Raw genomic sequence first — 26,607 nt, forward strand, 5'->3', positions numbered from 1 at the left:
TTGTTTGAACTAGGGCTGTCAAGCGATTAAAAAATTTAATCTTGATTAATTTATTTAAATATTTTTGGTTTTTTTTAGATTTTCAAATATATTTCAATTACAACATAGAATACAAAGTGTATAGTGCTCACTTTTTATTTATTTTTGATTACAAATATTTGCCATGTAAAAAACAAAAGAAATAGTTTTTTTCAGGTCATCTCAGACAAGTGCTGTAGTGCAATCTCTTTATCATGAAAGTTTAACTTTCAAATGGAGAATTATGTACCAAAAAACCCTGCATTCAAAAATAAAACAATGTAAAACTTTAGAACCTACAAGTCCACTCAGTCCTACTTTAGCCAGTCGCTCAGATAAACAAGTTTGGTTACATTTACAGGAGATAATGCTGCCTGCTTATTTACAATGTCACCTGAAAGTGAGAACAGGCATTTACATGGCACTTTTGTAGCCGGCGTTGCAAGATATTTATGTGCCAGATATACTAAACATTTGTATGCCCCTTCATGCTTCAGCCACCATTCCAGACGGCATGCTTCCATGCTGTTGATGCTCATTTTTTTTTTTAAATATGTTAATTAGATTTGTGACTGAATTCCTTGGGGGAGAATTGTATGTCTCCTGTTCTGTTTTACCCATATTCTACCATGTATTTCATGTTATAGCTGTCTCGGATGATGACCCAGCACATGTTCATTTTAAGAATACTTTCACTGCAGATTTGACAAAACACAAAGAAGGTACCATTGTGACATTTCTAAAAATAGTTAAGCACTCGACCCAAGGTTTAAGAATCTGAAGTGTTGTCCAAAATGTGAGAGGGACAAGGTGTGGAGCATGCTTTCAGCAGTCTTAAAAGAGCAACACTCTGATGCGGAAACTACAGAACCCGAACCACAAAAAAGATGATGAAAAAGAACATGCATTGGTCCACCGTGCTTTGGATAGTTATCGAGCAGAACCCATCATGAGCATGGATGCACCACCATGGAATGGTGGTTGAAGATGAAGGGACATATGAATCATTAGCGCATCTGGCATGTAAATATCTTGTGAAGCCAGCTACAACAGTGCTATTTGAACGCCTGTTCTCACTTTCAGGTGACATTGTAAACGAGAAGCGGGCAGCATTATCTCCTGCGAATTATAACCAAACTTGTTTGTCTGAGCGACTGGCTAAAATAGGACCGAGTGGACTTGTAAGATCTAAAGTTTTACTTTGTTTTGTCTTTGAGTGCAGTTATGAAACAAAAAAAATCTACATTTGTAAGTTATACTTTCACGATAGATTGTACTATAGTACTTGTATGAGGTGAATTGAAAAATACTATTTTCATTTTTACAGTGCAAATATTCGTAATAAAAAATATAAAATGAGCACAGTACACTTTGTATTCTGTGTTGTAATAGAGATCAGTATATTTGAAAATGTAGAAAAACATCCAAAAATATTAACTTAAATTGGTAGTTTATTGTTTAACAATGAAATTAATCACGATTAATTTTTTTGAGTTAATCGTGTGAGCTAACTGCGATTAATCGACAGCCATAGTTTGAACATTTCTTGACTTTTAATTAACATTTTAATAAGAAGACAGTTAGTTACTTTTGTTATAGCTATGTGACCATGTTTGTAATAAAAATATGTAAAGAAAAAGTATGGACTAAGAGTGTACTTCATTCAGGTCAAATTTCTAGCCTGACATGATTGTAGGTGGAGCTCCAATAGGAACCATGCAACTACAATGAGTTGACACAAATTGCAGTTCCTAAAGGTACTTCCTGTGTGCACCACTGGGCCAACAGAACCCACTAGATATCAGCATACACAAAAGAAATAAGTAGGAAAAAAGATTTAACATCCTGCCTCACCCTAAAAAAGCTACTTGAGATAGAACACTCATAATACTCTGCTGATTAAAGCCAGTGGACCTACTCGTATAAGACAAACAGGAGTTAGTGTTTCTAAATATAAGCAAAGAGAATATTTTACTGATATAGGATGCACAGGAGAAAATAGACTATATTAGTTCTACTAACTCAAAAGTTTCACTTAGGCCACACCTTATTGAATGTTAAATTAGACTCTCTGAAAGAGGACCTTTTTTCTCTCTAAGTGCTAGAATGGTGGTGCCTTAATCTCCTAATTCTAAAGTGGATAAAATTCAATGACTTTAAAAAATTGGATTTTTAAATTTAATTTAAATATATATGTAAAATAACCCTATTTAAAATTAAATTTAGAAATTGACAACCTATATTAAGGCCACTACAATCTATTATCGTCTAAATTATATAAAAAAATCCAAGCAGTACATATTTGCTGTCAAAGTTTTAAAGGAATTCAGACCACTGATCTGGTGGACGTCACTGGTTAAGCACCTGGAACCATAGTCTCTCGAAGTGCTAAGCCAGCTTTTGACAGCAGTAGCCTCTTCTGCAGGTGCAGAGAGAATATTTTCTTTTCAGTTTATTCAGCTAGGTCAGTTCAATTACAAGTTTATTCAAAGTTGAGAAACTGATTCAGAGTTGTAAAAGTAAGAAAGTTTGTTTCTTCTTCCACTGTGTATAAAAATGAGGAGAGAGGATGAGAGACTAGTTCTTAAAAACTTAGATATGGTGACAAACAATCAGTTCAATACACTAACTACAGATAATACTTCCTTTGTTTAATAAATCAGTACTGCAAAACATGTTTTGATACTTCCTCCCGCCTCTGCTTCTCCCCCTCCCCCATTATGTGTCCAACACATTTAAGGTAGTTTTATTTAACTAATAAAAACACCATTTTAAAACATTGGGTTTTTTAAACTTTTTAATTGAATTCCAATTTGCATCCAATGCAGCTTGATACAAATCGGAAGTAAAAATTAATCTACTAAATAAGAAATAAATCATTCATCATTTTACATTTTTATATTGTCAGAAAAATTAAGACTCTGAATAAATGTATGTTAAGGGGTATAATTTGTTTAAATAAATGCGTATAGATACATTATATCCCCCTCATTAGCAAAAACTACAGAACTTAGTGTAAAGTCTATATTTAGTTGAAAATCAACATGTTTTGCAAGGCTGAAATTGTTCCTTATTCCCAGATATTTATTCTCAACACCAGGTTTTAATTCATGGTTCCCTGATCCTTACTCAAAGGCCAAAATTATTTTAAAATACATCAATGTAAGAGTCATTATTTAGAAATTTCATCAAAATATGATTTTGATTAAAATTTAAATGACTAAACATTAAATAATCAAGTAAGGAGCTGGGTTTTGACTGGCTGTACATGACAAAATGTGCCTCAGGTTCCCGAGTGGCATATCCCCACAACTGTGGGATTGTTCTGAAGGAACTGGGACATGCTACTCGCTGCCCCCAAGCTTCATTCCTACGAAGTGTGCTGTCGTGTGTCATGCTCCCATCCCACTTCCATTTTGTGAATAGTGATTGAATAAGGTGTTGGGGTTTGTCAGACTGTACATGAAAAAATGTGTCTCAAGTCAGGCCAAGTGACATGTCCCTATAACAGTTACACTCTTTTGAAGGAGCTGGGACATGCCACTTCCTAACCCGAAACTTCATACTTGACCAGCATGTTGCCACGTTACATCCCCACCCCTCTTCTGTATTATACTTAGGGCTTGAATAGAGAGTTGCAATTTGACTATGTCCCAAACTGTATTTTGGTTCACCGCAAGTGACATGTCCCTGCATCTGACAGTGTTCCGAAGGACCTAGCACATGCCACTCGTTGGCCCCAAGCTTTGCTCCTGAACAATATGCTGCAAAAGGTCACATTCCCACCCCTCTTCCATATCCTTCAGAGGACTTGAATAAGGAGTTGTTTTAACTGACTGTAGATGATGACAAAATAAGTCACAAGTCGTCCCATCGCCCCCCCCAGGTGACATGTCTGCAATCATCAGACTGCACTGAAGGTGCTGGGATATGCTACTCTTCAACCTGAAGCTTTATTCTTGAGCAATGTACTGTCATGTGTCATACCCCTATCCCACTTCCATACTGTAATGTTGCTTGAATAGGGAACTTGGTTTTATCTGGCTGTTTGTGACAAAAAACATCTGCCATCATTCGACTATTCTGAAGGAGCTGCGACATGTAATTTTGCAAACATGCAAAAGGCATGTAAAAATCAACACAAAGCAATATTCAATATTTGTAAATCCATCTAATGTTTTTACAAATTGTGTGGTCAGCTAGAAATTAGGAAGCCTGTAACAATGCTTGTTTATTCTTAGACAACTTTTGAACAGAAAAAAGGCTTTATTTATCAAATTTTAATTGTGTTAGAAATAAATACATTTGTTATTAGGGACTTTCTTTTGCTTGTTACACGACAGAAGTAAGCTTAAGAAAGTATGGTTTGGGTTTTTGAAGCTGCTCTTGAGGATCCTGAAAAATATTTGCCTTGCTTCTTGGGTGTTGAATGTGGATTTTTATTCCAAGTCTTACCTTGAGTGGGAGGCTCTGGAATATCTAAATCCACAACCTTGTTAGCTACTATATTCTTAGATTCCTGTTACTGACATGCAAAATGCTTATTGCAGTTGCCCCATAGTTTAGCTTTAATTGTGAAGTTCATAATTTCCACAAACTCTGAAGTTCTGCAATGGAGTTTGTCATTTTTCACAATTCTGAACAAGTTTTTGACAGTGGTAATACTGTCCCTGGTTAATGGCCATTTTATTGCTTGTAGCATAATGCCACTCCATAATAGTAATATTGGGACATACTCGAACAGGACTTCCCACAGTTTAGTACTATTATACATCTGGAGGAGAATTTACATTCTCTAGATCATCGTTTTCCAGATGTGTGTGGTGGAATCAGTTTAATAAAAGATGATTTCTGCAAATTGCTCTGTTTATTTTTATTCACCATTTTCTTGTCAAATTCAAGAATGTCTTCAGTGAAGGATATCTGTTGTTTCCATACAGGTAGTGTTACCTCTCTTATTCAGTCCCTGCACTCTCTCTTGTTAAATGTGCTGTACTGAAAAATCTAGCGGAGCCTGTTAATCATTTTACTACATTCATGTATTGCTTTCCCATTTTTCAATAGTGTACAAGCATACAAGAAAAACTTCTTGACATCAGTGGATACTTACTTTAGCTACATGTCCATATTTTTATCATATAGCACAAATGTGTAATATTGTAAAATCCACTTGCCTAATCCAGTGACTGGAAAGCTGCTAGCAATAAGGATCCAAGATTGTGTGGGTTGACAAGGCTCTGAAGTATTTGGAAGAGAAATGAGATGCTGCCATTCTTCTCAAACTTGAAATCCAGCTGAAATACATTGATGTATTTTTAAATAGTTTGACCCTTTAAGTAAGGAGCGGATACCACCAATAAGCAACCAGTTTCAGCCTTGACATATTTTAGAGATTACCAACCAATGAGAATCAACTTTTTTTAGGAAAATAACTGAAAAATACAAGTATAAAACAAGATTAAAACTGATTATTTAAATCAAGGTTTTAAGCTAAACCGGTTCAGATTGCATACATGGAGAAGTAATGATGACCTCTTGTGGTGAACACTTGTCTATTTTCATGGCTGTTGCATCCCAGTGAAATGACTCTCACTTATTATGGTCAAATGGCTTTTTTAATAAAGAAACAATAAGGGGAGGTAATTGAAAAGGTTATGCTTAAATAAAATCAAATAATAATCATTAAATAAATCCTGTATCCTCAAGTTTTTAAATGAGAGGTCTGTACTAGTTCCTATTATAAACCGTTTAGGTAGGGATAAAACAGAAAAACATAGAAACATAAAAACATAAAAAGGAAAAACCTGTAGTGGCCGAGAGTGAACACTGGGTTTTTAATCACTTAGGACACAGTGCTGTTTCTAGAGGATGGGGAGGGGACCTTTCTACTACTGTAGAATTTTTTCTGTCCAAGGCGAGTATGCAGAAACTTGACCCTACAAAGCAAGCCCACCTGGATGGAGAGGCATAGGCCTGCTTTTTGCTTCCCGGTCCTACTCGCTTGACATGGAGGTTGGCTGGGATATAAAGGGGTGAGATTCCTGTTACAGGGCACTGATCCCTAGCCACTGAGTAGGGCTCCCGCCACTAAGGTACAAAGAAATGGGACAACACCGATAAGCCTGAGCCCATCAAACTGGGCCGCTGCCCGTGCGTGGTGAGTACCCTTATGGACCTCCCTGGACCGACTGCGCCCGCTTATGACTATCCTGGGACAGACGGCCGGCCGCGTGCCCTGGGGACCCTTACAGCTAGCCCAGGACAGCTGTCTCAAACAGGCACATCCTGGGAAAGCCCAGCCAAGTGGCAGCCCCAACACTGAGAGCGCTGCTCTGACTGCATGGGGCTGAAAGCCATTAAACAAAACTATAAACCCTGTAAATGATGGGAACCACTTCAAACCCGGGGGGGGCTCCCGCACCCCAGCACCTCTGCCCAGGCTGCATGGCGAGCAGCACCGCTAGGCAGGGGGAGGGGGCTCAGTGGCTTGCAACGTAGGGCGCGGGCAGCGCCCAGGGACGCAGGAAGCTCGTGAGGGAGCCGCACTCACTCCGCCCTGAGAAAGTAACGGCGGCAGCACACGCCGAGCGCACCGCGCGCTGCGTTTGGAACCTTATGGACGCTGTAGCCCCGGTGCATGTTGGGCCCTGTAGTCTTATTGAGCCCAGGTGCATGCCGGGCCTCGGAGTCCGCACGGCTCTGCGTTCTGCTCTGTGACGTTGCTGGTTGCGGCGAGGGTAAGGGGCGGGGCGCGGCGCGGCGCGGCGCGCGGCGCGCACCCTTGGAGGGCCGGTCCTCGTGCAGGCCGGCGATGGGCGGTTAAGCGGCTCCCTGCCAGCCAGCCGGCGAGAGGCTGCCGGAGCGGAGTTCGCTTTCCTTACGCCCATCCCGGCTCCCGGAGCCGCTGGGGGAAATGCCCGAAGCCACCCGGCTCGAAGCCAGCAGCGGGGACGAGGCCGAGAGCCCCATGGAGAGCGGCAGCGGGAGGAGGCACAAGGTACCGGCGCCTTTTGCGTTGTCAGGCTGCGGGCGACAGGGTCTCGGCTGCCTCTCTGGGCAGGCGGCCGCGGCCCCGGCCCCGGCCCCGGCCCGTGCTGGGCGGCTCTCGGCTCGGGCACGCGGCGAGAACCAGCTTCGCCGGGGCTGCCAGCCTGCCGTGGGGCCGGACTCGTGGGGCGCAGCGTGGCCAGGTCGTGCGGGGGCGGGGCGGCCAGCTCGGGATCCCCAGCCTCGCGCTCGCCCGGCGGGGGGGCGGCGCCTCTTGCCCGGGGGATCCTTGGGGCGTCGGTAGGGCAGCGTTTCCTCCACTGCCCGCTTGTTTCCGTTACCCTGTGGCCGGGCCCCTCCGGCGCTGGTCCCGGCTGCCTTTCCCATGCTCACGCTTTTCTTCTTGTTTCTCTTGCTCTTTTCCGTGTAACTTTCCCTTAGCAGTGTTGCTATGTAACACCTTTGGCTTTTGGCGTTACACCCCGGCAGCGTTTCTGTGTGCTGGCATTGTTGTGCAGGAATCGGGACTTGCATTGCACAGCGATGCCTAGAAGCACTAGGACGGTAGAGCCGGATTTGGGATAAAATCACATTTTGTCGCTTCGTTTTGTATTCTCTTCTCAAAAAAAAACAAACAAAAAACAAAACTGTGCTGTGGTCTGAACCCTGGAGTGTGTTTTATGATAGACTCTCCTAGGGTTTCTTACTTCTCATATTTTGATACTGTTTCCTGCCAGAAACAGTGTATCAAAGTCAAGTCTGATATGGTAACCAAATCACGTGTGTATTATGGTTTGAGTTCCAAATGAATGGAAAGTGTAAATTCTTTTCAAATAAAATCAGAAAAATGCATGATGGGATTACCCCTGCATAACCTGAATGAGTCTTTTCATATATCCCCGTATGCAAAAGCTGCCTCTGATTTTAACTAATATGGAAACAAGTTTTTACATAGAGAGCAACCAATTCCTTTCATTCTTGGAACAATTACATGTTTTTACAATTTCACAAAGTCTTGGGATGGTATGAAAATCTGCAGTTTTATTTTAATTGTGGTTTCTTTATTACTTAATAGAAAGATAAAAAAGAGAGAAAATCTAAACACCATGATAAATCCAAGAAGAGGAAATCCCGAACAGAGGAAAATGGCCTGTCTGAAGATGACCTTGAACCTCCCAAACTCAAAAAGATGAAGGAGAGAGAGAGAGTGAATGGAGATACTGGGGAAAGAAACCGAGAGCACAAGAAGAAATCTTGCTCCCTAAGTAATGGAGTCACCCCCACAAAAACCCAATGTAATTTCAGTGAAGCATCAAGTGGAGAGTGTGACAGCGAACAAGAGCAGGTGAAGCTGGGTTTTTCTGCAGTTAGGTTTAGCTCCTGTATTACAACATGATTGAGTTTGGAAGAAATTCTCTCTAATAAATTTATTTTTTAACATTTGTTTTTGTGTAACCAATGTAAAGGATATTTAGCTTTTACTTAAATTACAACTCAGGCAGCTGCAAAACTTGAAATGTCAGAGCCCTGAAGTCCCCCGTCCTAGCTTCCCTCAGAATTTGGTGTTGTAGTCACTACATCATCAAAACTGTATTAAAATTGCATCATCTGTGGAAGGCATTGATATTAGTGAAATGTGGTTCATGCACTTAAGGTTTGAAACTATTGCCTTAGCAGCGCACCAGTGGTACGCTAATCCAGGGAGTAAGAGATGGCTTGGAATCAAACCTGAATTTTGCAAATTGCAGTACAAATCACTAGCACTGGGCCACCAGTAACTCTTTGTTTTTAAAAATAAACATCCTTGAATTAAACTGAACAAGTACTGGAAGCCCTAGTTACGTGTAACTTGCATCCATTGAATTTGTGGTGGCTACAACACCGAATTCTGAGGAAAGCTAGCTAGGACGGGGGACTTCAGGGCTCTGCGAGGGACACCAAGTAAAACTTCACAAGCCTATTTTCCTGTGAAGGTTCAGTCCCTCTCCACAAGAGGACTCATAAGTGCTAACCCTGCTATTTCACATGCATTAGATAGAAAAGATGTGACCCCAATGTAAGTTTTTAAATCTATTACGTGGAGGTCACACAAGGCAGTGGTGTTCAGTAGTTAGAACAAGAGGTTGGATTTCAGGACCTGGCATTGTGGTCCTGAGACTGCTACTGAAAAGCTGACCTTGGGACAAGTCATTTATCCCTTCCTGCCTTAATTTTCTTAGCTCTGAAATACTCAATACTTATGAGCAAAGTATTATTTTTACCTAACAGGAACTGACTGCAGAGCAGAAGAAAGGTGCTTTCTCCAATTTTTGTATTTCCAAAGACACTATTGAGCTTCTTCGAGGTAACTTTCTTGGCATAATAGTTTAATAGTAAAATTGACAGAACAGAAGCATCTTTAATTCTGTTGGTTGACTGTGAGGAAAAAGTAGTAGTAACCAGGAAATATGATGTGTCCCCTACCCTTGTGTATGCAAATACTGTTGTCACACTTTTGGTGGTACCCAAATGGCATGATATTCACATACGTTGTCCTAGTCAGCCCAGCCTTTGTGCTAGAACTTTAATTAACGTAAACCCAATATCAAGATACTGTGGCTTAAAATTACTTTATTCCATTTGCAGAATAAGAATTAATTCCACTGAAATTGAGCTAAAAGTTCTTACAAGAAATACTAATAAACAAAATATTTGTATATAATATTATAACAGGATCAAATAATTCATAAACTACTGGTTTAAATCAAACAGTACTCAAGAGATTGAAGAAATGGGTGGAGAGTAGTGCATACATAGGGCAGCATAATTCTTCTTTGGTGGGAAAGTTGCTGGATAGGAACAGAATAATCAGTATCTCTGGGACGACAATGTTAGCAAATTGGGTGAAGTGAGTTCAAGAGCCTTATTGAACTGGATTCTGAGACTAAGTAAACTAGAGAAGGTGTGATAGTCCTGCTTTTTCTAGGATGGTGTCTAATGTGCTTGTGGTGATCTACCATGTTCAAGTTTATACACATCAAGCACCAAATATAATGTACTTATCAGCTTGTTGGAAAAAGCTTCTTGGCTTTTAACAAAGCCTTATTCCGACTGTCTCACAGCTCGAGGTGTAACATACCTGTTTCCTGTGCAAGTAAAGACCTTCAAGCACATATATGATGGCAAAGATGTTGTAGCTCAAGCTCGAACTGGAACTGGAAAAACATTCTCTTTTGCCATTCCCTTGATTGAAAAGCTTCAGGGAGAAATGCAGGAGAGGAAAAGAGGCCGCACGCCAAAGGTAAGTAAATTATGCGATGGTGAACAAATTCTGATGTCACATTTACTGTATTTTTGTCATGGTGGTTCAGGTTTTTAGTCGTCTGTGGAAAAAGTAGATTTTGCTGTAGGTGCGCATGTGCCTGAGGTCCTGTCTCTTGAATAGCAGTGTCAGTTGGGGCCACGCATGCCTTCTCATGCTCAAGTGCGAGAGGGTAAAGGGTGGAGTGGCTGCAACCATCCTTCGGTTATTCAAGCAATTGCACATGGGCATTCTGCTCTTGGGGTGTGTTTTTACCTCGAGCACTGTTGTCAGAACGTTTCCCTTAGTAGTAACCAACAGCGCAGCTTGAGCACTCTCTGCTGCCCCCTGCCACTGTGTGCAGGTATAAAGGGTGAAAGGGAAGGGAGTCCAGGAGAGCTGGCTGTATTTCAAGGAATCCCTGTTGAGGTTACAGGGACAAACCATCCCGATGAGTCGAAAGAATAGTAAATATGGCAGGCGACCAGCTTGGCTTAATGGTGAAATCCTAGCGGATCTTAAACATAAAAAAGAAGCTTACAAGAAGTGGAAGCTTGGACATATGACCAGGGAAGAGTATAAAAATATTGCTCGGGCATGTAGGAAAGATATCAGGAGGGCCAAATCGCACCTGGAGCTGCAGCTAGCAAGAGATGTCAAGAGTAACAAGAAGGGTTTCTTCAGGTATGTTGGCAACAAGAAGAAAGCCAAGGAAAGTGTGGGCCCCTTACTGAATGAGGGAGGCAAGCTAGTGACAGAGGATGTGGAAAAAGCTAATGTACTCAATGCTTTTTTTGCCTCTGTTTTCACTAACAAGGTCAGCTCCCAGACTGCTGTGCTGGGCATCACAAAATGGGGAAGAGATGGCCAGCCCTCTGTAGAGATAGAGGTGGTTAGGGACTATTTAGAAAAGCTGGACGTGCACAAGTCCATGGGGCCGGACGAATTGCATCCGAGAGTGCTGAGGGAATTGGCGGCTGTGATTGCAGAGCCCTTGGCCATTATCTTTGAAAACTCGTGGCGAACGGGGGAAGTCCCGGATGACTGGAAAAAGGCTAATGTAGTGCCCATCTTTAAAAAAGGGAAGAAGGAGGATCCTGGGAACTACAGGCCGGTCAGCCTCACCTCAGTCCCTGGAAAAATCATGGAGCAGGTCCTCAAAGAATCAATCCTGAAGCACTTAGAGGAGAGGAAAGTGATCAGGAACAGTCAGCATGGATTCACCAAGGGAAGGTCATGCCTGACTAATCTAATCGCCTTTTATGATGAGATTACTGGTTCTGTGGATGAAGGGAAAGCAGTGGATGTATTGTTTCTTGACTTTAGCAAAGCTTTTGACACGGTCTCCCACACCATTCTTGTCAGCAAGTTAAGGAAGTATGGGCTGGATGAATGCACTACACGGTGGGTAGAAAGCTGGCTAGATTGTCGGGCTCAACGGGTAGTGATCAATGGCTCCATGTCTAGTTGGCAGCCGGTGTCAAGTGGAGTGCCCCAGGGGTCGGTCCTGGGGCCCGTTTTGTTCAATATCTTCATAAATGATCTGGAGGATGGTGTGGATTGCACTCTCAGCAAATTTGCGGATGATACTAAACTGGGAGGAGTGGTAGATACGCTGGAGGGGAGGGATAGGATACAGAAGGACCTAGACAAATTGGAAGATTGGGCCAAAAGAAATCTAATGAGGTTCAATAAGGATAAGTGCAGGGTCCTGCACTTAGGATGGAAGAATCCAATGCACCGCTACAGACTAGGGACCGAATGGCTCGGCAGCAGTTCTGCGGAAAAGGACCTAGGGGTGACAGTGGACGAGAAGCTGGATATGAGTCAGCAGTGTGCCCTTGTTGCCAAGAAGGCCAATGGCATTTTGGGATGTATAAGTAGGGGCATAGCGAGCAGATCGAGGGACGTGATCGTTCCCCTCTATTCGACACTGGTGAGGCCTCATCTGGAGTACTGTGTCCAGTTTTGGGCCCCACACTACAAGAAGGATGTGGATAAATTGGAAAGAGTACAGCGAAGGGCAACAAAAATGATTAGGGGTCTAGAGCACATGACTTATGAGGAGAGGCTGAGGGAGCTGGGATTGTTTAGTCTGCAGAAGAGAAGAATGAGGGGGGATTTGATAGCTGCTTTCAACTACCTGAAAGGGGGTTTCAAAGAGGATGGCTCTAGACTGTTCTCAATGGTAGCAGATGACAGAACGAGGAGTAATGGTCTCAAGTTGCAATGGGGGAGGTTTAGATTGGATATTAGGAAAAACTTTTTCACTAAGAGGGTGGTGAAACACTGGAATGCGTTACCTAGGGAGGTGGTAGAATCTCCTTCCTTAGAGGTTTTTAAGGTCAGGCTTGACAAAGCCCTGGCTAGGATGATTTAACTGGGACTTGGTCCTGCTTTGAGCAGGGGGTTGGACTAGATGACCTTCTGGGGTCCCTTCCAACCCTGATATTCTATGATTCTATGATAAGCTGCCCCTGACGTCCTGAATTCCTTCTTACTGCCCTTGACAATTGTTGGAATTTGTTTGTCTTGCTTCAGCAAGCTCTTTCAGCATCTAGTTGTATATAAATTTCTAGTCTTGGTTAGTAATATTTCATTTATTAAAGTTAGTTTCTCAGGTCGCCGATTTCGGGGTTCCATTTGTCGGTACTGAGGAATGCCTTAGTGACAGGGCTTCAAGCCCTATATTTCCTCTAAACTGATGCCCATGCGCGACCCATGTTCTAGTTGTTCAAAGGTGTCTGGCTGAGTCTCACATTAGTGATTGATGTGAGATTTGTATTGATTTCAAACTGAGGACCAAGTTAGAGAGGTCAGGCTAAAGTTTCTTTTGATGGAGACCACCTTCAGAGCCTTCTTGGTTGGAGAGGGTGTTCAGCACTTGGGCTTCTGTGAGAAGTGCACGTCCGATGTTGGTTGAGTTCTGGCACCGCTCATGCTCTCTGGTGCACAGAAAGAATCATAGGAGTTCCAAGGAGAGGAAGACAAGCTTTCCCACCAACTCCCATTTGGTGTTTTAATTTTGGGTGAATGAACTGAAATGAAGAAAATATTCTCTTTGCACCTGCAGAAGTGACTGCTGCTGTCAAAAGTTGGCTTAGCGCTTTAACAAATTGCAATTCCAGGTGCTTAGCCAGTGACTTCCACCAGTTCAGTGGTTTGACTTTGTTTAGAAATTCAGCAGAAAATATGTACTGCTTGAATATTTTTTAATTTAAAATATTTTAATAGATTGTATTAAGTTTAGGTCTTAGGTCTTAACGCAGGTTGTCATGTGCTGTGATTTTCTATGTGAGGTAGCAGTGTCCTTTACAAGCATGTAAAATGACTTTTATGATTTGATGAGGCCATAGGAATCTTGAACTGTGCTTAAATGCCATTTCTTTAAACCTGCAACAATTACAATAGAGGTGTAAATATGCCGACCTAAATGGAAAACCTCTGTGGCTTCTTGACAGACTCCAAGTGAAGGAACATCTATTTTTAACTTTCTTCCTTCTGTGTAGGTGTGTGTTCTTACTCCAACTAGAGAGTTGGCAAACCAGGTAGCCAAAGACTTCAAGGACATCACAAAGACGCTCTCAGTGGCTTGTTTTTATGGAGGAACGGCATACAATGGACAAAGTAAGTAAGGCTTCTGTCTAATGATTGACCTGAGATTGATTGGTAACATTTGAAGCACTGTTCTCTCTCCAAATAAATAATTTTAATCAGAAACTGAAGACTCTTAAAGACACTAAGTAGCCTATTCTCCATCTGTGCTAGGAAAACAAGAGGATCCTTAGTAAAACACATAGCTGCCTTACTTATTCCAGGAGTCTTGGACCTTTTCCACATTGACTTAGGTGTTTGAGAGAGAGGAGGACATTTCCTGCTATGTGTATATGAAAACATTGTCGTTGGTACTGTTTCTTGTAAATAACTGTTGTCTTACAAACATAAGCAAAGTAAATCTAAAAGTGGAAGATGTTAAGTCTTAAAGCTGTCAGTGGAGATGGCATCTTTGCAAGTAGCTGGATCTCTTATGAGAGGATCCTTACATCCAGGAGGATGGAGGAAAAATTCTATATTATGGTAATGTTGTTAGTTTTTTCTGGGTGGTTGTGAATGGATAACTAGGGTGGAAAGAAGACACTTCATTGTTAATGGATTATGCAACGTGGGCATAGCTATTGCGTTTGGCAGAGAGGGAGGAGGAATCCTGTTTTTCTGTAGGATTTCAGGAAAGGGGGTGGGTTAAGTGACATTGACAGCAGCATGAAGAAAAAATATTTCACAATGCTGAGACCATTGTGTTTCCTGTCTGTCCTTTTGTCAGTTTTTTTTTTTTTTCATTCCCCTTCTCTTCTATTTGGGAAATGAACTCTGACATAGGACTTCAGTATTTCTCAGCTGTATAAATTTTCTGATCTTTGTTCAACTAGAACAGTTATCAATGCAGTATTGCCAAAATAGTGAAAGTGATCCTGTACTTGTAAGCTGCTGCCATTTTCTAAACTCTTCTGCTCTTACATGTATCCTTACTAATTTTTCTTTCAGTTGATCTAATTCGAAGTGGCATTGACATCTTGGTTGGGACCCCAGGTCGAATCAAAGACCACCTTCAGAATGGCAAGCTGGATCTTTCCAAACTCAAGCATGTTGTCCTGGATGAAGTTGACCAGATGTTGGACATGGGCTTTGCTGAACAAGTGGAGGACATTTTACAAGTTGCGTACAAGAAGGGTAAATTCAGAATTTAAGTGAATAGTAAGGAATATCATTACTAATTAGATCACTAAAACCCAGGTGGTTGCATATGGTGTTATAAAACCTGTAAATCAGCTATCTTGTGACAAGATTAGTGGCAATGAAAACAAATGAGTTCTATAGAAACCTACTTGGGATGTCTCTAGGTAGTGTACTATAGATCTGGAAATCATTCATAGAATCTTCAGAACCTATAAGATGCCACACTCCACACATGGTACAAGTCCATCTGCCAATGGCAGGTACATAATTTTCCCTGGCACTTATCCATAGGCTGAAATAGAAAGTTGGAGCTCCTAAGCAGTGTCAATGGAAGATCCCTACTCTTACCCTTCTCAGCATGTTAATGGGGTCTGTACCTCTCCATAGGCTAGTATTTAATCTTGAAGATAAACTCTTCCTCTTTTTCTCGAATCTATTTATTTTTTTCTCCCTGTATCTGTAATTGATCTGGAATTAGGAATATCAAGCTATCTTGAGTGGCTTACAAACATGGGTGCCAACGTCAAGGCAGACTTACAAACCAGGGCATAAACTGGTTTTGTTCTATAATTAGATTTCACCAACCTAATGTCAAATGTGAACTCTTCAAGCGCTATATAACAGCATTGGCATGGAGTCACAGACAGTTCCCTTGGGCACTCTGGTGTATCTTGCCATCCAGGTAAGCCTGTCTTTCAATAGATGGTCCCTTATGCCAAAAATCACAACAATTTTCAGGTTACTCCCAGTCCTAAAGGACCAGTTACTCACTTACCCTAGATCAATTTTACCTTGGATATCTCCAAAAAGATGACACTTGTAGCCAATCTTGTAATAGACTAACTAAAGATTTATTAATTCCTACTACTTTTTCTTAGTTGTTATATGATTAAAGTAGGTAAACATACACACAAATTAATTAAAGCCTTAGGTTTCAAAAAGCAATAGAAGCTGCTGTAATGTACTGCCTCTACATGCCTTTTAGGGCTAACCCAAGCTAAGTAGCTTGTGGATCCCTTGATTATGCTTCAAATATTGCCCTTTCCAAATTCCAAGCAGCATAATTATACAGTTCATTCTGGTCAGGGATTTTTATTCCTATACCCCCAAAGTTCAAACTGTGATGGGAAGAGGGTGTGATGGGTTGCACCCCCCCCTTCAGGGTGCCACCTGATGTACTGGGGTTTCACTGGACCCACCCGTTCCACCAACTTGGGCTCCTTCACCCTGTCCTGTTGCGCGTGCGCACGCGCACACACATAAGTAGGGACACACCCAGCTGCAGAATGACACCAATACTGAAATCAGTGCTGCATGGGAAGTCTTTCGGGTAGGGAATGAAAATAAACCCAAAATTGTATTGTCTTGCACTGTATAGAGATCTCCCTCCCTCAGTGTGGAGAAAGATATGCAGAGCTTTCCTCAGCTTCCCCGCCCCCCCCAGTTATGAATTGCACAAAATGTGTTTTAGAATAAACAAACAAATTTATTAACTACAAAAGATTTTAAGTGATTATAAGGGATAGTAAACAAATCAAAGCAGATTACTGAGCAAATAAAACAAAACAGCAATCTAAACTTAATATGCTAAATTAACTGGTTAATAGTAGCAAATTCTGACCCTAATTGTTGTTTTATGCAGGTTTTACAGTTTCTTGAAGGTAAACTGCACTGCTTGCAGCTTAAATCTCCAGGTATTCCTTTCACAGGCTAGACTTTCTCGCCTAGGCTCAACCCCTGTTTCTCCCCCACCCTCTTCAGCTTAGTTCCTTTGTTTCTTCAGGTTTTTTCAGCAGTCTTCCTTCTTGGGTAGGGAGGCAGTGAAGAAGAACCTAGATTAACTCACTCCCCTGCCTAAAATAGTATTTGAATATGGCAGAATTCCTTTGTTTCCCAGTTTCATTCCCACCCCCTCCTAGTGAAAAAGTACTAGTAGTCCAAAATGGTGTCCAGTACCAGGGGATATGATCACATGACCTTGCAGTGTCAAAGCAGCATACTAGGCAACTTCTCAGGAAGGAATGAGATGAGCATCTTCAGAGTCCTATTGTCCTTCCTAATGGCCCATCGGGTTGATTGCATACTGTCTGGTGGGCGTTCTTCAAGTGTAAACACAGTTGTAATTGTTATAGTTAATATTCCTAACTTCAGATACAGAAATCATACATGCATACAAATGGGATAATCATATTCAGTAAATCATAATCTTTCCAATGATACCTCATATGACCCATCTTACATAAAACATTGTGACGTTCCCCTCTGGTGTTATCTGGACCAGTGATCTGCTATATCACTCCAATCCTTGACTGTCGGAGCCAGCCTTATCCTGCTCTGCTGTGAGAACCCCGGTCCTGGGCTGTTCATGCACAGCCTCTAACCTGTAAGAAGCTCCTTGGATTGTGCAACTGAATGACACTAGCCAATATCGGCAGTCCCAGACACAACCCTAGAAACCTATTTGGCAGCGTCCAATTATGCCCGCTGGATGCTGCAAGCTTATGAGAGTTTGTTGATTTAACAAAGAATTGATACATACCAGGCTTCTTATCCCAAGGGGAGCCTCTGACACACTTCAAACCAAATGCACTGCTTCAGGTAGAATAAACAGATTTATTAACGACAAAGATAAACTTTAAGTGATTATAAGTCAAAGCATAACAACTCAGATTTGGTCAAATGAAATAAAAGCAAAACGCATTCTAAGCTGATCTTAACACTTTCAGTGTCCTTACAAACTTAAAGAAAAGGAGTACTTGTGGCACCTTAGAGACTAACAAAACTCTAAGGTGCCACAAGTACTCCTTTTCTTTTTGCGAATAAAGACTAACACGGCTGCTACTCTGAAACCTTACAAACTTAGATGCTTCTCACCACAGGCTGGCTGGTTGCTCGTCAGCCAAGCTCTCCCCTTTGATCAGTGCTTCAGTCGCTTAGTGTGGAGTCTCTCGATGTAGGTGGAAGAGAGAGAGAGAGAGCATGGCAAATCTCTCCCTTTGATCATGTCCTTTCTTCCCCCTTGGCTTTTCCCCTCTGCCCCCTTCAGAGGCACGTGAGTGTTCTCATCGCAGTCCCAAACTGACCAAAGGAACGGGGGTGACTCACTCAGTCCAACAGATGCTTTTGTTGCTGCCTAGGCCAGCGTCCTTTATTACTGTGTGAGGCTGGGCTGGGTTTGTCCCATACGTGCCCTGATGAGGTGTGAACTGCCCCTCTGCTCTTGGTGAGGTTTCCCCCCCCCCCCCGGGCTTGCTTTAAGCCATGAGGATACATTTTCAGCCTCATAACTATATACATGAAATTATAACCTATAACGTTACTATAACAGCAATGTTCAGTGTATCATGAGCCTTCTGAAGACACCCGACATGACAAACTTTGCATTCGATACCACACAGTGATAATCAGTAGTGATAATCAAGGTGGGCCATTTCCAGCAGTTGACAAGAACGTCTGAGGAACAGTGTGGGGAGAGGGCGGGAATAAACATGAGGAAATAGTTTTACTTTGTGTAATGACCCATCCACTCCCAGTCTTTATTCAAGCCTAAGTTAATTGTATCCAGTTTACAAATTAATTCCAATTCAGCAGTCTCTCGTTGGAGTCTGTTTTTGAAGTTTTTTTTGTTGAAGAATTGCCGCTTTTAGGTGTGTAATCGAGTGACCAAAGAGATTGAAGTGTTCTCCGACTGGTTTTTGAAGTAATTTGCCAACTGGATACAGTTAACTTAGGCTTGAATAAAGACTGGGTGTGGATGGGTCATTACACAAAGTAAAACTATTTCCTCATGTTTATTCCCCTCCTCCCCCGCGCTGTTCCTCAGACGTTCTTGTCAACTGCTGGAAATGGCCAACCTTGATTATCACTACAAAAGGTTTTTTACCCCCTGGTTTCCTGCTGGTAATAGCTTACCTTACCTGATCACTCTCGTTACAGTGTGTATGGTAACACCCATTGTTTCATGTTCTGTGTGTATATAAATCTCCCCACTGTATTTTCCACTAAATGCATCTGATGAAGTGAGCTGTAGCTCACGAAAGCTTATGCTCAAATAAATTTTGTTAGTCTCTAAGGTGCCACGAGTACTCCTTTTCTTTTTGTGAATACAGACTAACATAGCTGCTACTCTGAAACATACCTTAGTTATGCCATATTCATATCATAAGCATATCTCTATGAAGAATATGGGCTGTAGGGTCACAGAGGATTTGTGCACATCCCCTCTTCATGGGTGTGGGGGGGGGAGCAATCAACAAAATCTTTTGTCCACTGATGTTCCACAATGGTTTGTCTAGTCTCATTAGGCATTTTGTTGGGCAGATGACACCTTTTGTGGTAAACTAGTATTTCACACTTGGTAATGCTTCTCTTCTGACTGCGGGGGTTTCTAGTTTCATAGCAAATGCTTTTATAGTTACAAAGTAAACACTTAAATATTACCTTGTAACAGGGGTGGCCACACTGGCTCGTGAGCCACATGCGACTCTTTTACCGTAAAGTGTGGCTCACGGGGCCTCCCACTCTTCCCTGGTTCTCCATCTACCAGACTGGGTCGGGGAGCTCGGAACCTCTGCTTTGCAGTGAGGTGGTGGGTAAGGGTTTCTCCCCAGTGGGGAGGAGGGTCTTGGGGCTTCAGCCCCATGGGGTGCACTTGCTGTAGCTTGGGGCTTCAGCAGGAGCAGGGTTAAAGCCCCAAGCTCTGTCAGGTGCCTCCCACAGAGCCTGGGCCCTGGCAAGTGTGCCTTGGCTCTTGAACTTCTGAAGATTGTTTATATGCAGCTTGGAGTTTGGCCACCCTGTCTTATAAAATCGTAACAGATATAAGTGAGATTAATGCATGCAACAACTCACGAGCATTTCATAAAGTCCAAACACGTTTTTATCAACTTAACATCTATTTTAACAATGCTAGCACACAGGTGAGCCAGACTGATTTCCAATTACGCATTTGTCAGTGTTCAGTGAGGCCTTGGCATGAGCAGGCACCTAGACTGCCAGTGTCACAAACATTACTTTTGTCTGGTGTGAGTGGCAGAGCAGCTTTCTGAATGCTACTAGTAGTTTGATCTTGCTAAAGGTGTGGGGTTTTTTTTGTTTTTGTTTTTTTAACTTAAAAGAAAAAGTGGTGCTAATGATGTTTTATGGGTTGGTCTGGTGGCCTGGTAAGCTACAGTCTGCATAAATACATGGAGTTTTTACCTCCCTTCTTGAACAGGACAGCTGCACGCTTACTATGAGGGTGGAGGCAAAAACACCTTAAGTTGCTCAAAAGAAAGACCCTCTTCTACTTTGCTGACATGGATCAGTGTTAACACCCAAGGGAGGTACATTTAACTCTACTCATCTGGAAGTTGACTCAAAACTGAGCACTTTTTCAGAATGTTTGGGAAAAGAGTACAGCAGCTTAGAGTACCTCTTCATGAAGACAACACAAATATAATGTCCATATTTTATATAGCTGAGGCTATCACAAGAGTACATCAGGCAAATTTGGCCTGAATCAATATGCCACTTGAGGATTTTAGATACCAAGATCGTGAAACAGATTGTTCTGTTTTTAAGATTCTGAAGACAATCCCCAGACATTGTTGTTTTCTGCAACTTGCCCACATTGGGTATATGATGTGGCTAAGAAATACATGAAATCCAGATACGAACAGGTTGATCTCATCGGGAAGAGGACTCAAAAAGCTGCTGTGACTGTAGAAGTAAGTAACTTGGCTAGTGTGGCATATTTTCAGTTCCCTTTTCCTTTTTTCCATGTGTATATTTTATTGTGGTATTAATTTGAAAATATATCTTTCTTCTTGGTATAACTTTGGAAAGATAGTTTTGAAATGTAATATTCTTTTGGTACAGAAGTTGTTACAGCTACTTAAACTGTTTTTTATAAATGTGGAATGTCTATATTTTTCCTCCTGAAATAGCTGGTGATCTTACTCATGACTAAAGCAAAGTTAGTTATTGAACACCATTCTCTTTTTAGTTACTTTGCCTGTTTCTGGTCTTAGCATGTACCTTTACTTTTAACACCTGTCCTTTGAAGCAGTAGGCTTTTTATTACCTAGATATCACCTAGTTTTCTGGCTGGAAGTATCTGCTTTCATAGTGACACTTCAAACACTGCAAGGTGTGCCACCATATTGAAGACACTCTTTGATACGCATTCCGATACCACAATGCTGGACACAGTATAAACACTTAAATATTAAAAACACAAACTAGTTAAAATGTTCTTTACCTGACGAAGTAGATGCTTCCATTTAAACAGTTTTTAGGATAAACTTATTTTTGACTGGTCAGTAGGGCACCATATGGTTGCTTCAGTAGGACTGAAAAATGCCAAAATCTGTTGTCACAAAGAACTGACTTTAATTAAACCATTATCTTCAAAATATGGATTGTTTTCATGTAACGTTCCATAAAACTGGTAAATATCTGTATCTATATTAAAAAAAATATTGGGGGGGGGAGGAATTCTGTATACCTGACTTTGTGGAAGATCAGCTCATTGTTAGTTTCTCTCTATGTGGAGAAACTTGTTTGCAACATATCTAATTTTTCATCCTACGACCACACCTTTTTCGGTTAATCATGGTGGGCAAAAAAGATCCATGCATTTGATTGCTTTGACATATTTTAATAGTATGTCTAATCTAATTCTGTCTAATCCGAACACGTTCCTCGAAGGATAACATCTTTGTACTTCTATTGGAGTCTAGATTTTCAAATATATACTAAATATTTTTAAAACCTGACTTTATTTAAGGTTTTTTATGCCAGCTAAATGGTAAAATATTTCTTCAACAGCATTTGGCTATAGAGTGTCACTGGTCTCAAAGAGCAGCAGTTATTGGAGATGTCATTCAGGTTTACAGTGGCAGTCATGGACGGACCATAGTCTTTTGTGAGACCAAAAAGGAGGCAAATGAACTGGCCCTGAATGCTTCTATTAAACAGGTATGCTGTCTTAGTTATTTTGCAAGATAGTCTGTTGTTTATCAACATGGATCTGGCATCAAACCCATGCTAACTAAATCTGCAAGAGCGTAACGTTCTTTCTATGGGGACAAAGCAAACTTGGGCTGGAGATAGCTGAACTATCGTGGCTTCAGAATTTTGATATAACTACCAAGATCAGCCCAGAGTCTACGGCAGGGGTGGGCAAACTATGGCCTGCAGGCCAGAGCCAGCCTGTGAGCCGTTTTAAGCCGGCCATCGAGCTGCACCACACGGGTTGGGGTGCTGGCTTGGTAGCCACAGCAGCAGCTTGGACCTGCTATGGTGCTCCAGCTGGAGTGCTGGGTTGGGGGCTGCACCAGCAGCTGGGCCCTGTTCCGGCCGGGGAGTTGGGTCGGGCCGCACCACACCGCTCGGCCCCACTCCGGCACTCCAGTGGGAGCTGCAGGGGTGGTGCCTGCAGACGGGGCAGCGTGCAGAGCCGCCTGGCCACATCTCCGCATAGGAGCTGGAGAAGGGACATGCCACTGCTTCCGGGAACCGTTTGAGGTAAGCACCACTCAGAGCCTGCACCTCTGAGCCTCTCCCCATGCCCCAGCACCCTGCCCCAACCCTGATCCCCCTCCTGCTCTCCAAGTCCCTCGATCCCAGCCTGGAGCCCCCTCCTGCACCCCAAACCTCTCAGCCCCACCCCAGAGCCTGTACCCCCAGCTGGAACCTGCACCCCTTCCCCAGCCCTGATCCCCCTGCCGCCCTCCAAACCCCTTGGTCCCAGCCCAGAGCACCCTCCTACACCCCAAACTCCTCATCCCCATCCCAGAGCCCGCACCCCAACCCCAATTTTGTGAGCATTTGTGACAGACTTTCAGTACAAACCTTATGTGACAGTCCTTGGTGAACTAGAATGTAAATACCAGACCCAGGGGTCCCTCTAACCCTTATGCATCCCTGTACCCTCTACCAGCTGGCATCAAGAGGTCCTTGAGTCAGTGGGTGCATCTGGGGCTATTTGAGCAATCCATCCTCATATAGAGTGAGTGAAATTAATCTTACTATCACAACCAGATTTCTGAAAGGTCTAGAAACAAACTCCTTGAGATTTCAGTTTAGCGTTGTCTGCTCTGTTAGACACTCCTTTTGAGCCTTTAGCATTGTGCATGCTTCTACACCTAGTAGGTAGTTTTCTTAGTAACCATTGTTTCTATTAGGAGAGTGGGATAACTGCATGCATTGGTCACTGATCTGCCATACACACAACCTTCTACAAGGACAAGGTTCAACTTAGACCACATCTAAATTTTTCTTGGAAATTCTATCAGATTTCCATCTGAATCAGACTATATAGCTTCCAGTTTTCTTCCCAAAGCCACGTACTCACAAGGATTAGTGAAGGCTTCACCCCCCTGGATGTTCATCGAGATCTGGCTTTTCACTTGGATAGGACAAAGCTCTTTTGAGTTTCTTATGCAGTGTATGAAGTTCAATCAGTCACAATTTAGACTCTCAACCAGCTGCATCTCAGTATTATGTTAGAGGGATGATGAATTCATGGCATGCTCAACCAGAGCACATTTTGGCCTTGGCAGCAATGGTGGCACATGTCCTGATTATAGGCATATATAGGGTGGCAAAGTGGTCTTCTGTTCATATATTGACCGGATGTTATGTGCTGTCTGCCACATTGAGAGAAGATGCAACTGTAGGGAGAGTGGTCATGCAGTCAAGTCGCTTTTCCAAAGCAACTCAAAGCTCCACTGCCTGGGATAACACTTGGGAGTCACCTACAGTGTAATGAACATAAGCAAGTACTTGAATTAAAAACAGTTATCTTGCCACTGTTGTTCGAGATATCACATATATCCATTATACAACCCACCCTTCTTCCCTGCATTGGTGTCTACCAATTGCTTCCAGTGTGAAGAAGCTGAAAGAGGAGTAGGGTAGTCCTGCAGGTTATGCTCTGAAGCCAGGGTATGAGGATCCTGGCAGTGGGTGGGGCTGCCACTATGCATACCAGTAAGGAAAACTCTGACACTGGTGTACAGGCCATGCACATACATTCATCTGCAGCACGTTTCAAAGAAGATGAGTAACCTCTTTTGTGACAACAATGAAGGTTCTGATGTATCTTTTTGGAAAGTGATTTGTAGTCATGGGGGTTACTCTGATGGCAGTTCATAGTGTGGTTAACATACTATGACACTAGCACAGAATACTGGGGTTTCAGTGACTCATTGGGATGCACCTCTTGTAAGAAATGTCAGTTACTAGGGCAGGGGTGGGCAAACGTTTTGGCCCAAGGGCCACATCTAGGTATGAAAATTGTATGGTGGGCCATGAATGCTCATGAACTTGGAGGTTGGAGGGCGGGAGGGCTCTGGCTGGGGGGGGGGGGGGCTCTGGGGTGGCACTGGGGATGAAGGAGGCTGGGACTGAGGGGTTCAGAGGGCAGAAAGGAATCGGGGCAAGGGGGTTGGAGCATGGGAGGGGGTCAGGGGGCAGGCTCTAGGCGGCGCTTACCTCAAGCAGGTCTCAGAAACAGTGCCATGTCCTCCCTCCGGCTTCTATACAGAGGCGCGATCAGAGGTTCCCGGCCAATGGGGAGCTGCGGGGGCAGCACTTGGGGTGGGGGTGGTGTGCGGAGCCCCCCTGGCTGCTCGTACGCGTAGGAGCCAGAGCGGGGGATGTGCCTCTGCTTCCAGAATCCATGCGGAGTGAGGCAAGACTCTGACCCCACTCCCCAGCTGGGAGTGCCAGAGCGCGGGAAGCCCCAGACCCTACTTCCTGGTGGGAGCTGGAGGGCCTGATGTGGCCCATGGGCCATAGTTTGCCCACCTCTGTACTAGGGTTACTTCTCTTTTGTTACATTAGTTATTAATTACTAGGGGTTAATTTGTTTTATTACATTATTTATTAGTTGTTTTATGAGGAATTTGAAATAAACTTAACAATTTAAATCTGTATCTGGGGGGTGAAAAAGGGGGGTTCTCAGACTTTTTAGCATCACAGAATAGTGGTTTTCAGCTCTTATTTCTGAGACTCATGCCATGGCACTTGCTAAGTCTGCAGAGAAATAAAGATAGTTGATTTTAGTGCTAATACGAGCATTGGAGATGTGAGAGATAGTGGTACATCAGCTAATTGCCCTGACATTAGTGATGAGTGCTGGTATTGCAGTAAATCCCTTGGTAGTAAATATCATCCTAGCACAATTCCAATCTACATGGTATTGATTGAATCAATTATTAAAATCAGATCCATTACTGCATGAATCGAAAGTAGTATGGCATTATACTTTTTGGGGGGAACTGAGAAGCTTTTACCTGCAACCTGTGTTCAGGAGTGTTTTTCTCCTGCACTATTAGATGACCTCACTAACAGCTAAACCTGAGCATGGAGAATTTTCCTGCATTACTGTTGGTGTTAGTGATATCACCTGTTGCATGGGAAATGCAGAACTCTGATCTTGGCAGGTAAGAGAAATTATTTTCAGATGTTTTTGTTTTAGTATCTTAATATATCAGAGGGCTGGAGCAATACATACCCATACCTTCTACAAAGCAGCATCAATCTGAAATCATTTTTAAATAATTTAGGACCTATAGCTGCCCCGAGTCCTTATCCAGTTTGTGGTTGTCATAAATATAAAGAAAAGGGTAGCATAAAATCCCTCCTTGGCAGCTGTACTGAATCGCTTTACCTGTAAGGGGTTAAGTAGCTCAAATCACTTAGTTGGCACCTGACCAGAAGGACTAATGAGGAAAGAAGATACTTTCAAATGGGGGCGTGGGGGGGAAGAACTTGTTTGTGGCTCTCTGTTTGTTCTCTCTCTGGACGGAGGGAGAGACCAAGCAGGTACAACATCTCCTGAAAATATACCTGGAATGATCCAGCTAAAATTACAGAAATTGTAACTAAGGCAAGGAAATGCGTTAGATTATCTTTTATTTTTGTAACTGTGAAGCTGAGTCCAGAGGGGAGTCCTCTGTGCTTTAAATCGTTTTATTACCCTGTAAAGTTACCTTCCATCCTGATTTTGCAGGTATGATTTTTTTACTTTTTTCTTTAAAATAAAGCTCGTCTTTTAAGAACCTGATTGATTTTAGTGTGCTAAAGATAAAGGGTCTAGTTTGTAATCACATTGCTAAGGCAATTAGTTAGTATATTATTCTCAAGCCTCCACAGGAAAGGGGGCGAAGGGGCTAGGGGGATAGGGATGCCAAGTGACCCTCCCCTGAATTTCTGTGTAAATCCCTTGGTGGTGGCAGCAATACCGTCCAAGGACAAGGAAAGGAATTTGTGCCTTGGGGAAGTTTTTAACCTAAACTGGTAGAATATAAGCTTAGGGGGTCTTTCATGTGGGTCCCCACAACTGTACCCCAGAGTTCTGAGTATGTGGGAGGGGGGGAACCCTGACAGTGGTTTATAATCCTTTTCTGTTCCTGTGTGAAAGACAAAAAGAAAACTGAAGCTACGTCTATACTTAAACACTGAAGTAGCACAGCATTGCAGCTGTGTCACTGTAGTGCTTAAGTGTAGATACTTACTACAGTGATGAGAGGGTCCTTCGGTCAATGTAATCTGTCCCCCTAAGAGGTGGTAGCTAGTTTGGTGGAAGAATTCTTCCA

At 42.6% G+C, this 26,607-nt stretch overlaps 1 protein-coding gene and 1 long non-coding RNA gene across 5 annotated transcripts in view; one reads left to right on the top strand and one right to left on the bottom strand.

The window, feature by feature from the left end:
- Nucleotides 1-4,169: 4,169 nt before the first annotated feature.
- On the bottom strand, nucleotides 4,170-6,548 carry LOC122461126. Its single transcript, XR_006282875.1, has 2 exons — nucleotides 5,972-6,548; nucleotides 4,170-5,312 (listed from the first exon to the last, which is right to left on the bottom strand). It is a non-coding gene; the product is annotated as an uncharacterized LOC122461126 (long non-coding RNA).
- Nucleotides 6,526-26,607, top strand: part of LOC119858739 (nucleolar RNA helicase 2-like) — a 31,928-nt gene continuing 11,846 nt past the window's right edge. Inside the window, exons 1-8 of one of the 4 annotated variants that reach the window (XM_038410043.2) lie at nucleotides 6,526-7,015; nucleotides 8,081-8,350; nucleotides 9,274-9,349; nucleotides 10,107-10,285; nucleotides 13,795-13,912; nucleotides 14,828-15,013; nucleotides 20,582-20,727; nucleotides 21,830-21,979. In XM_038410043.2, coding sequence (XP_038265971.1) covers nucleotides 6,932-7,015; nucleotides 8,081-8,350; nucleotides 9,274-9,349; nucleotides 10,107-10,285; nucleotides 13,795-13,912; nucleotides 14,828-15,013; nucleotides 20,582-20,727; nucleotides 21,830-21,979 — 1,209 coding nt within the window. In that variant the 5' untranslated portion in view covers nucleotides 6,526-6,931. The remainder of the gene's footprint in view (nucleotides 7,016-8,080; nucleotides 8,351-9,273; nucleotides 9,350-10,106; nucleotides 10,286-13,794; nucleotides 13,913-14,827; nucleotides 15,014-20,581; nucleotides 20,728-21,829; nucleotides 21,980-26,607) is intronic. The other 3 variants (XM_038410044.2, XM_038410045.2, XM_043519337.1) reach the window with 3 other exon arrangements.

The sequence above is a fragment of the Dermochelys coriacea genome, chromosome 7 (assembly GCF_009764565.3).
Source record: "Dermochelys coriacea isolate rDerCor1 chromosome 7, rDerCor1.pri.v4, whole genome shotgun sequence".
In the NCBI taxonomy this organism is placed as follows: domain Eukaryota; kingdom Metazoa; phylum Chordata; order Testudines; family Dermochelyidae; genus Dermochelys; species Dermochelys coriacea.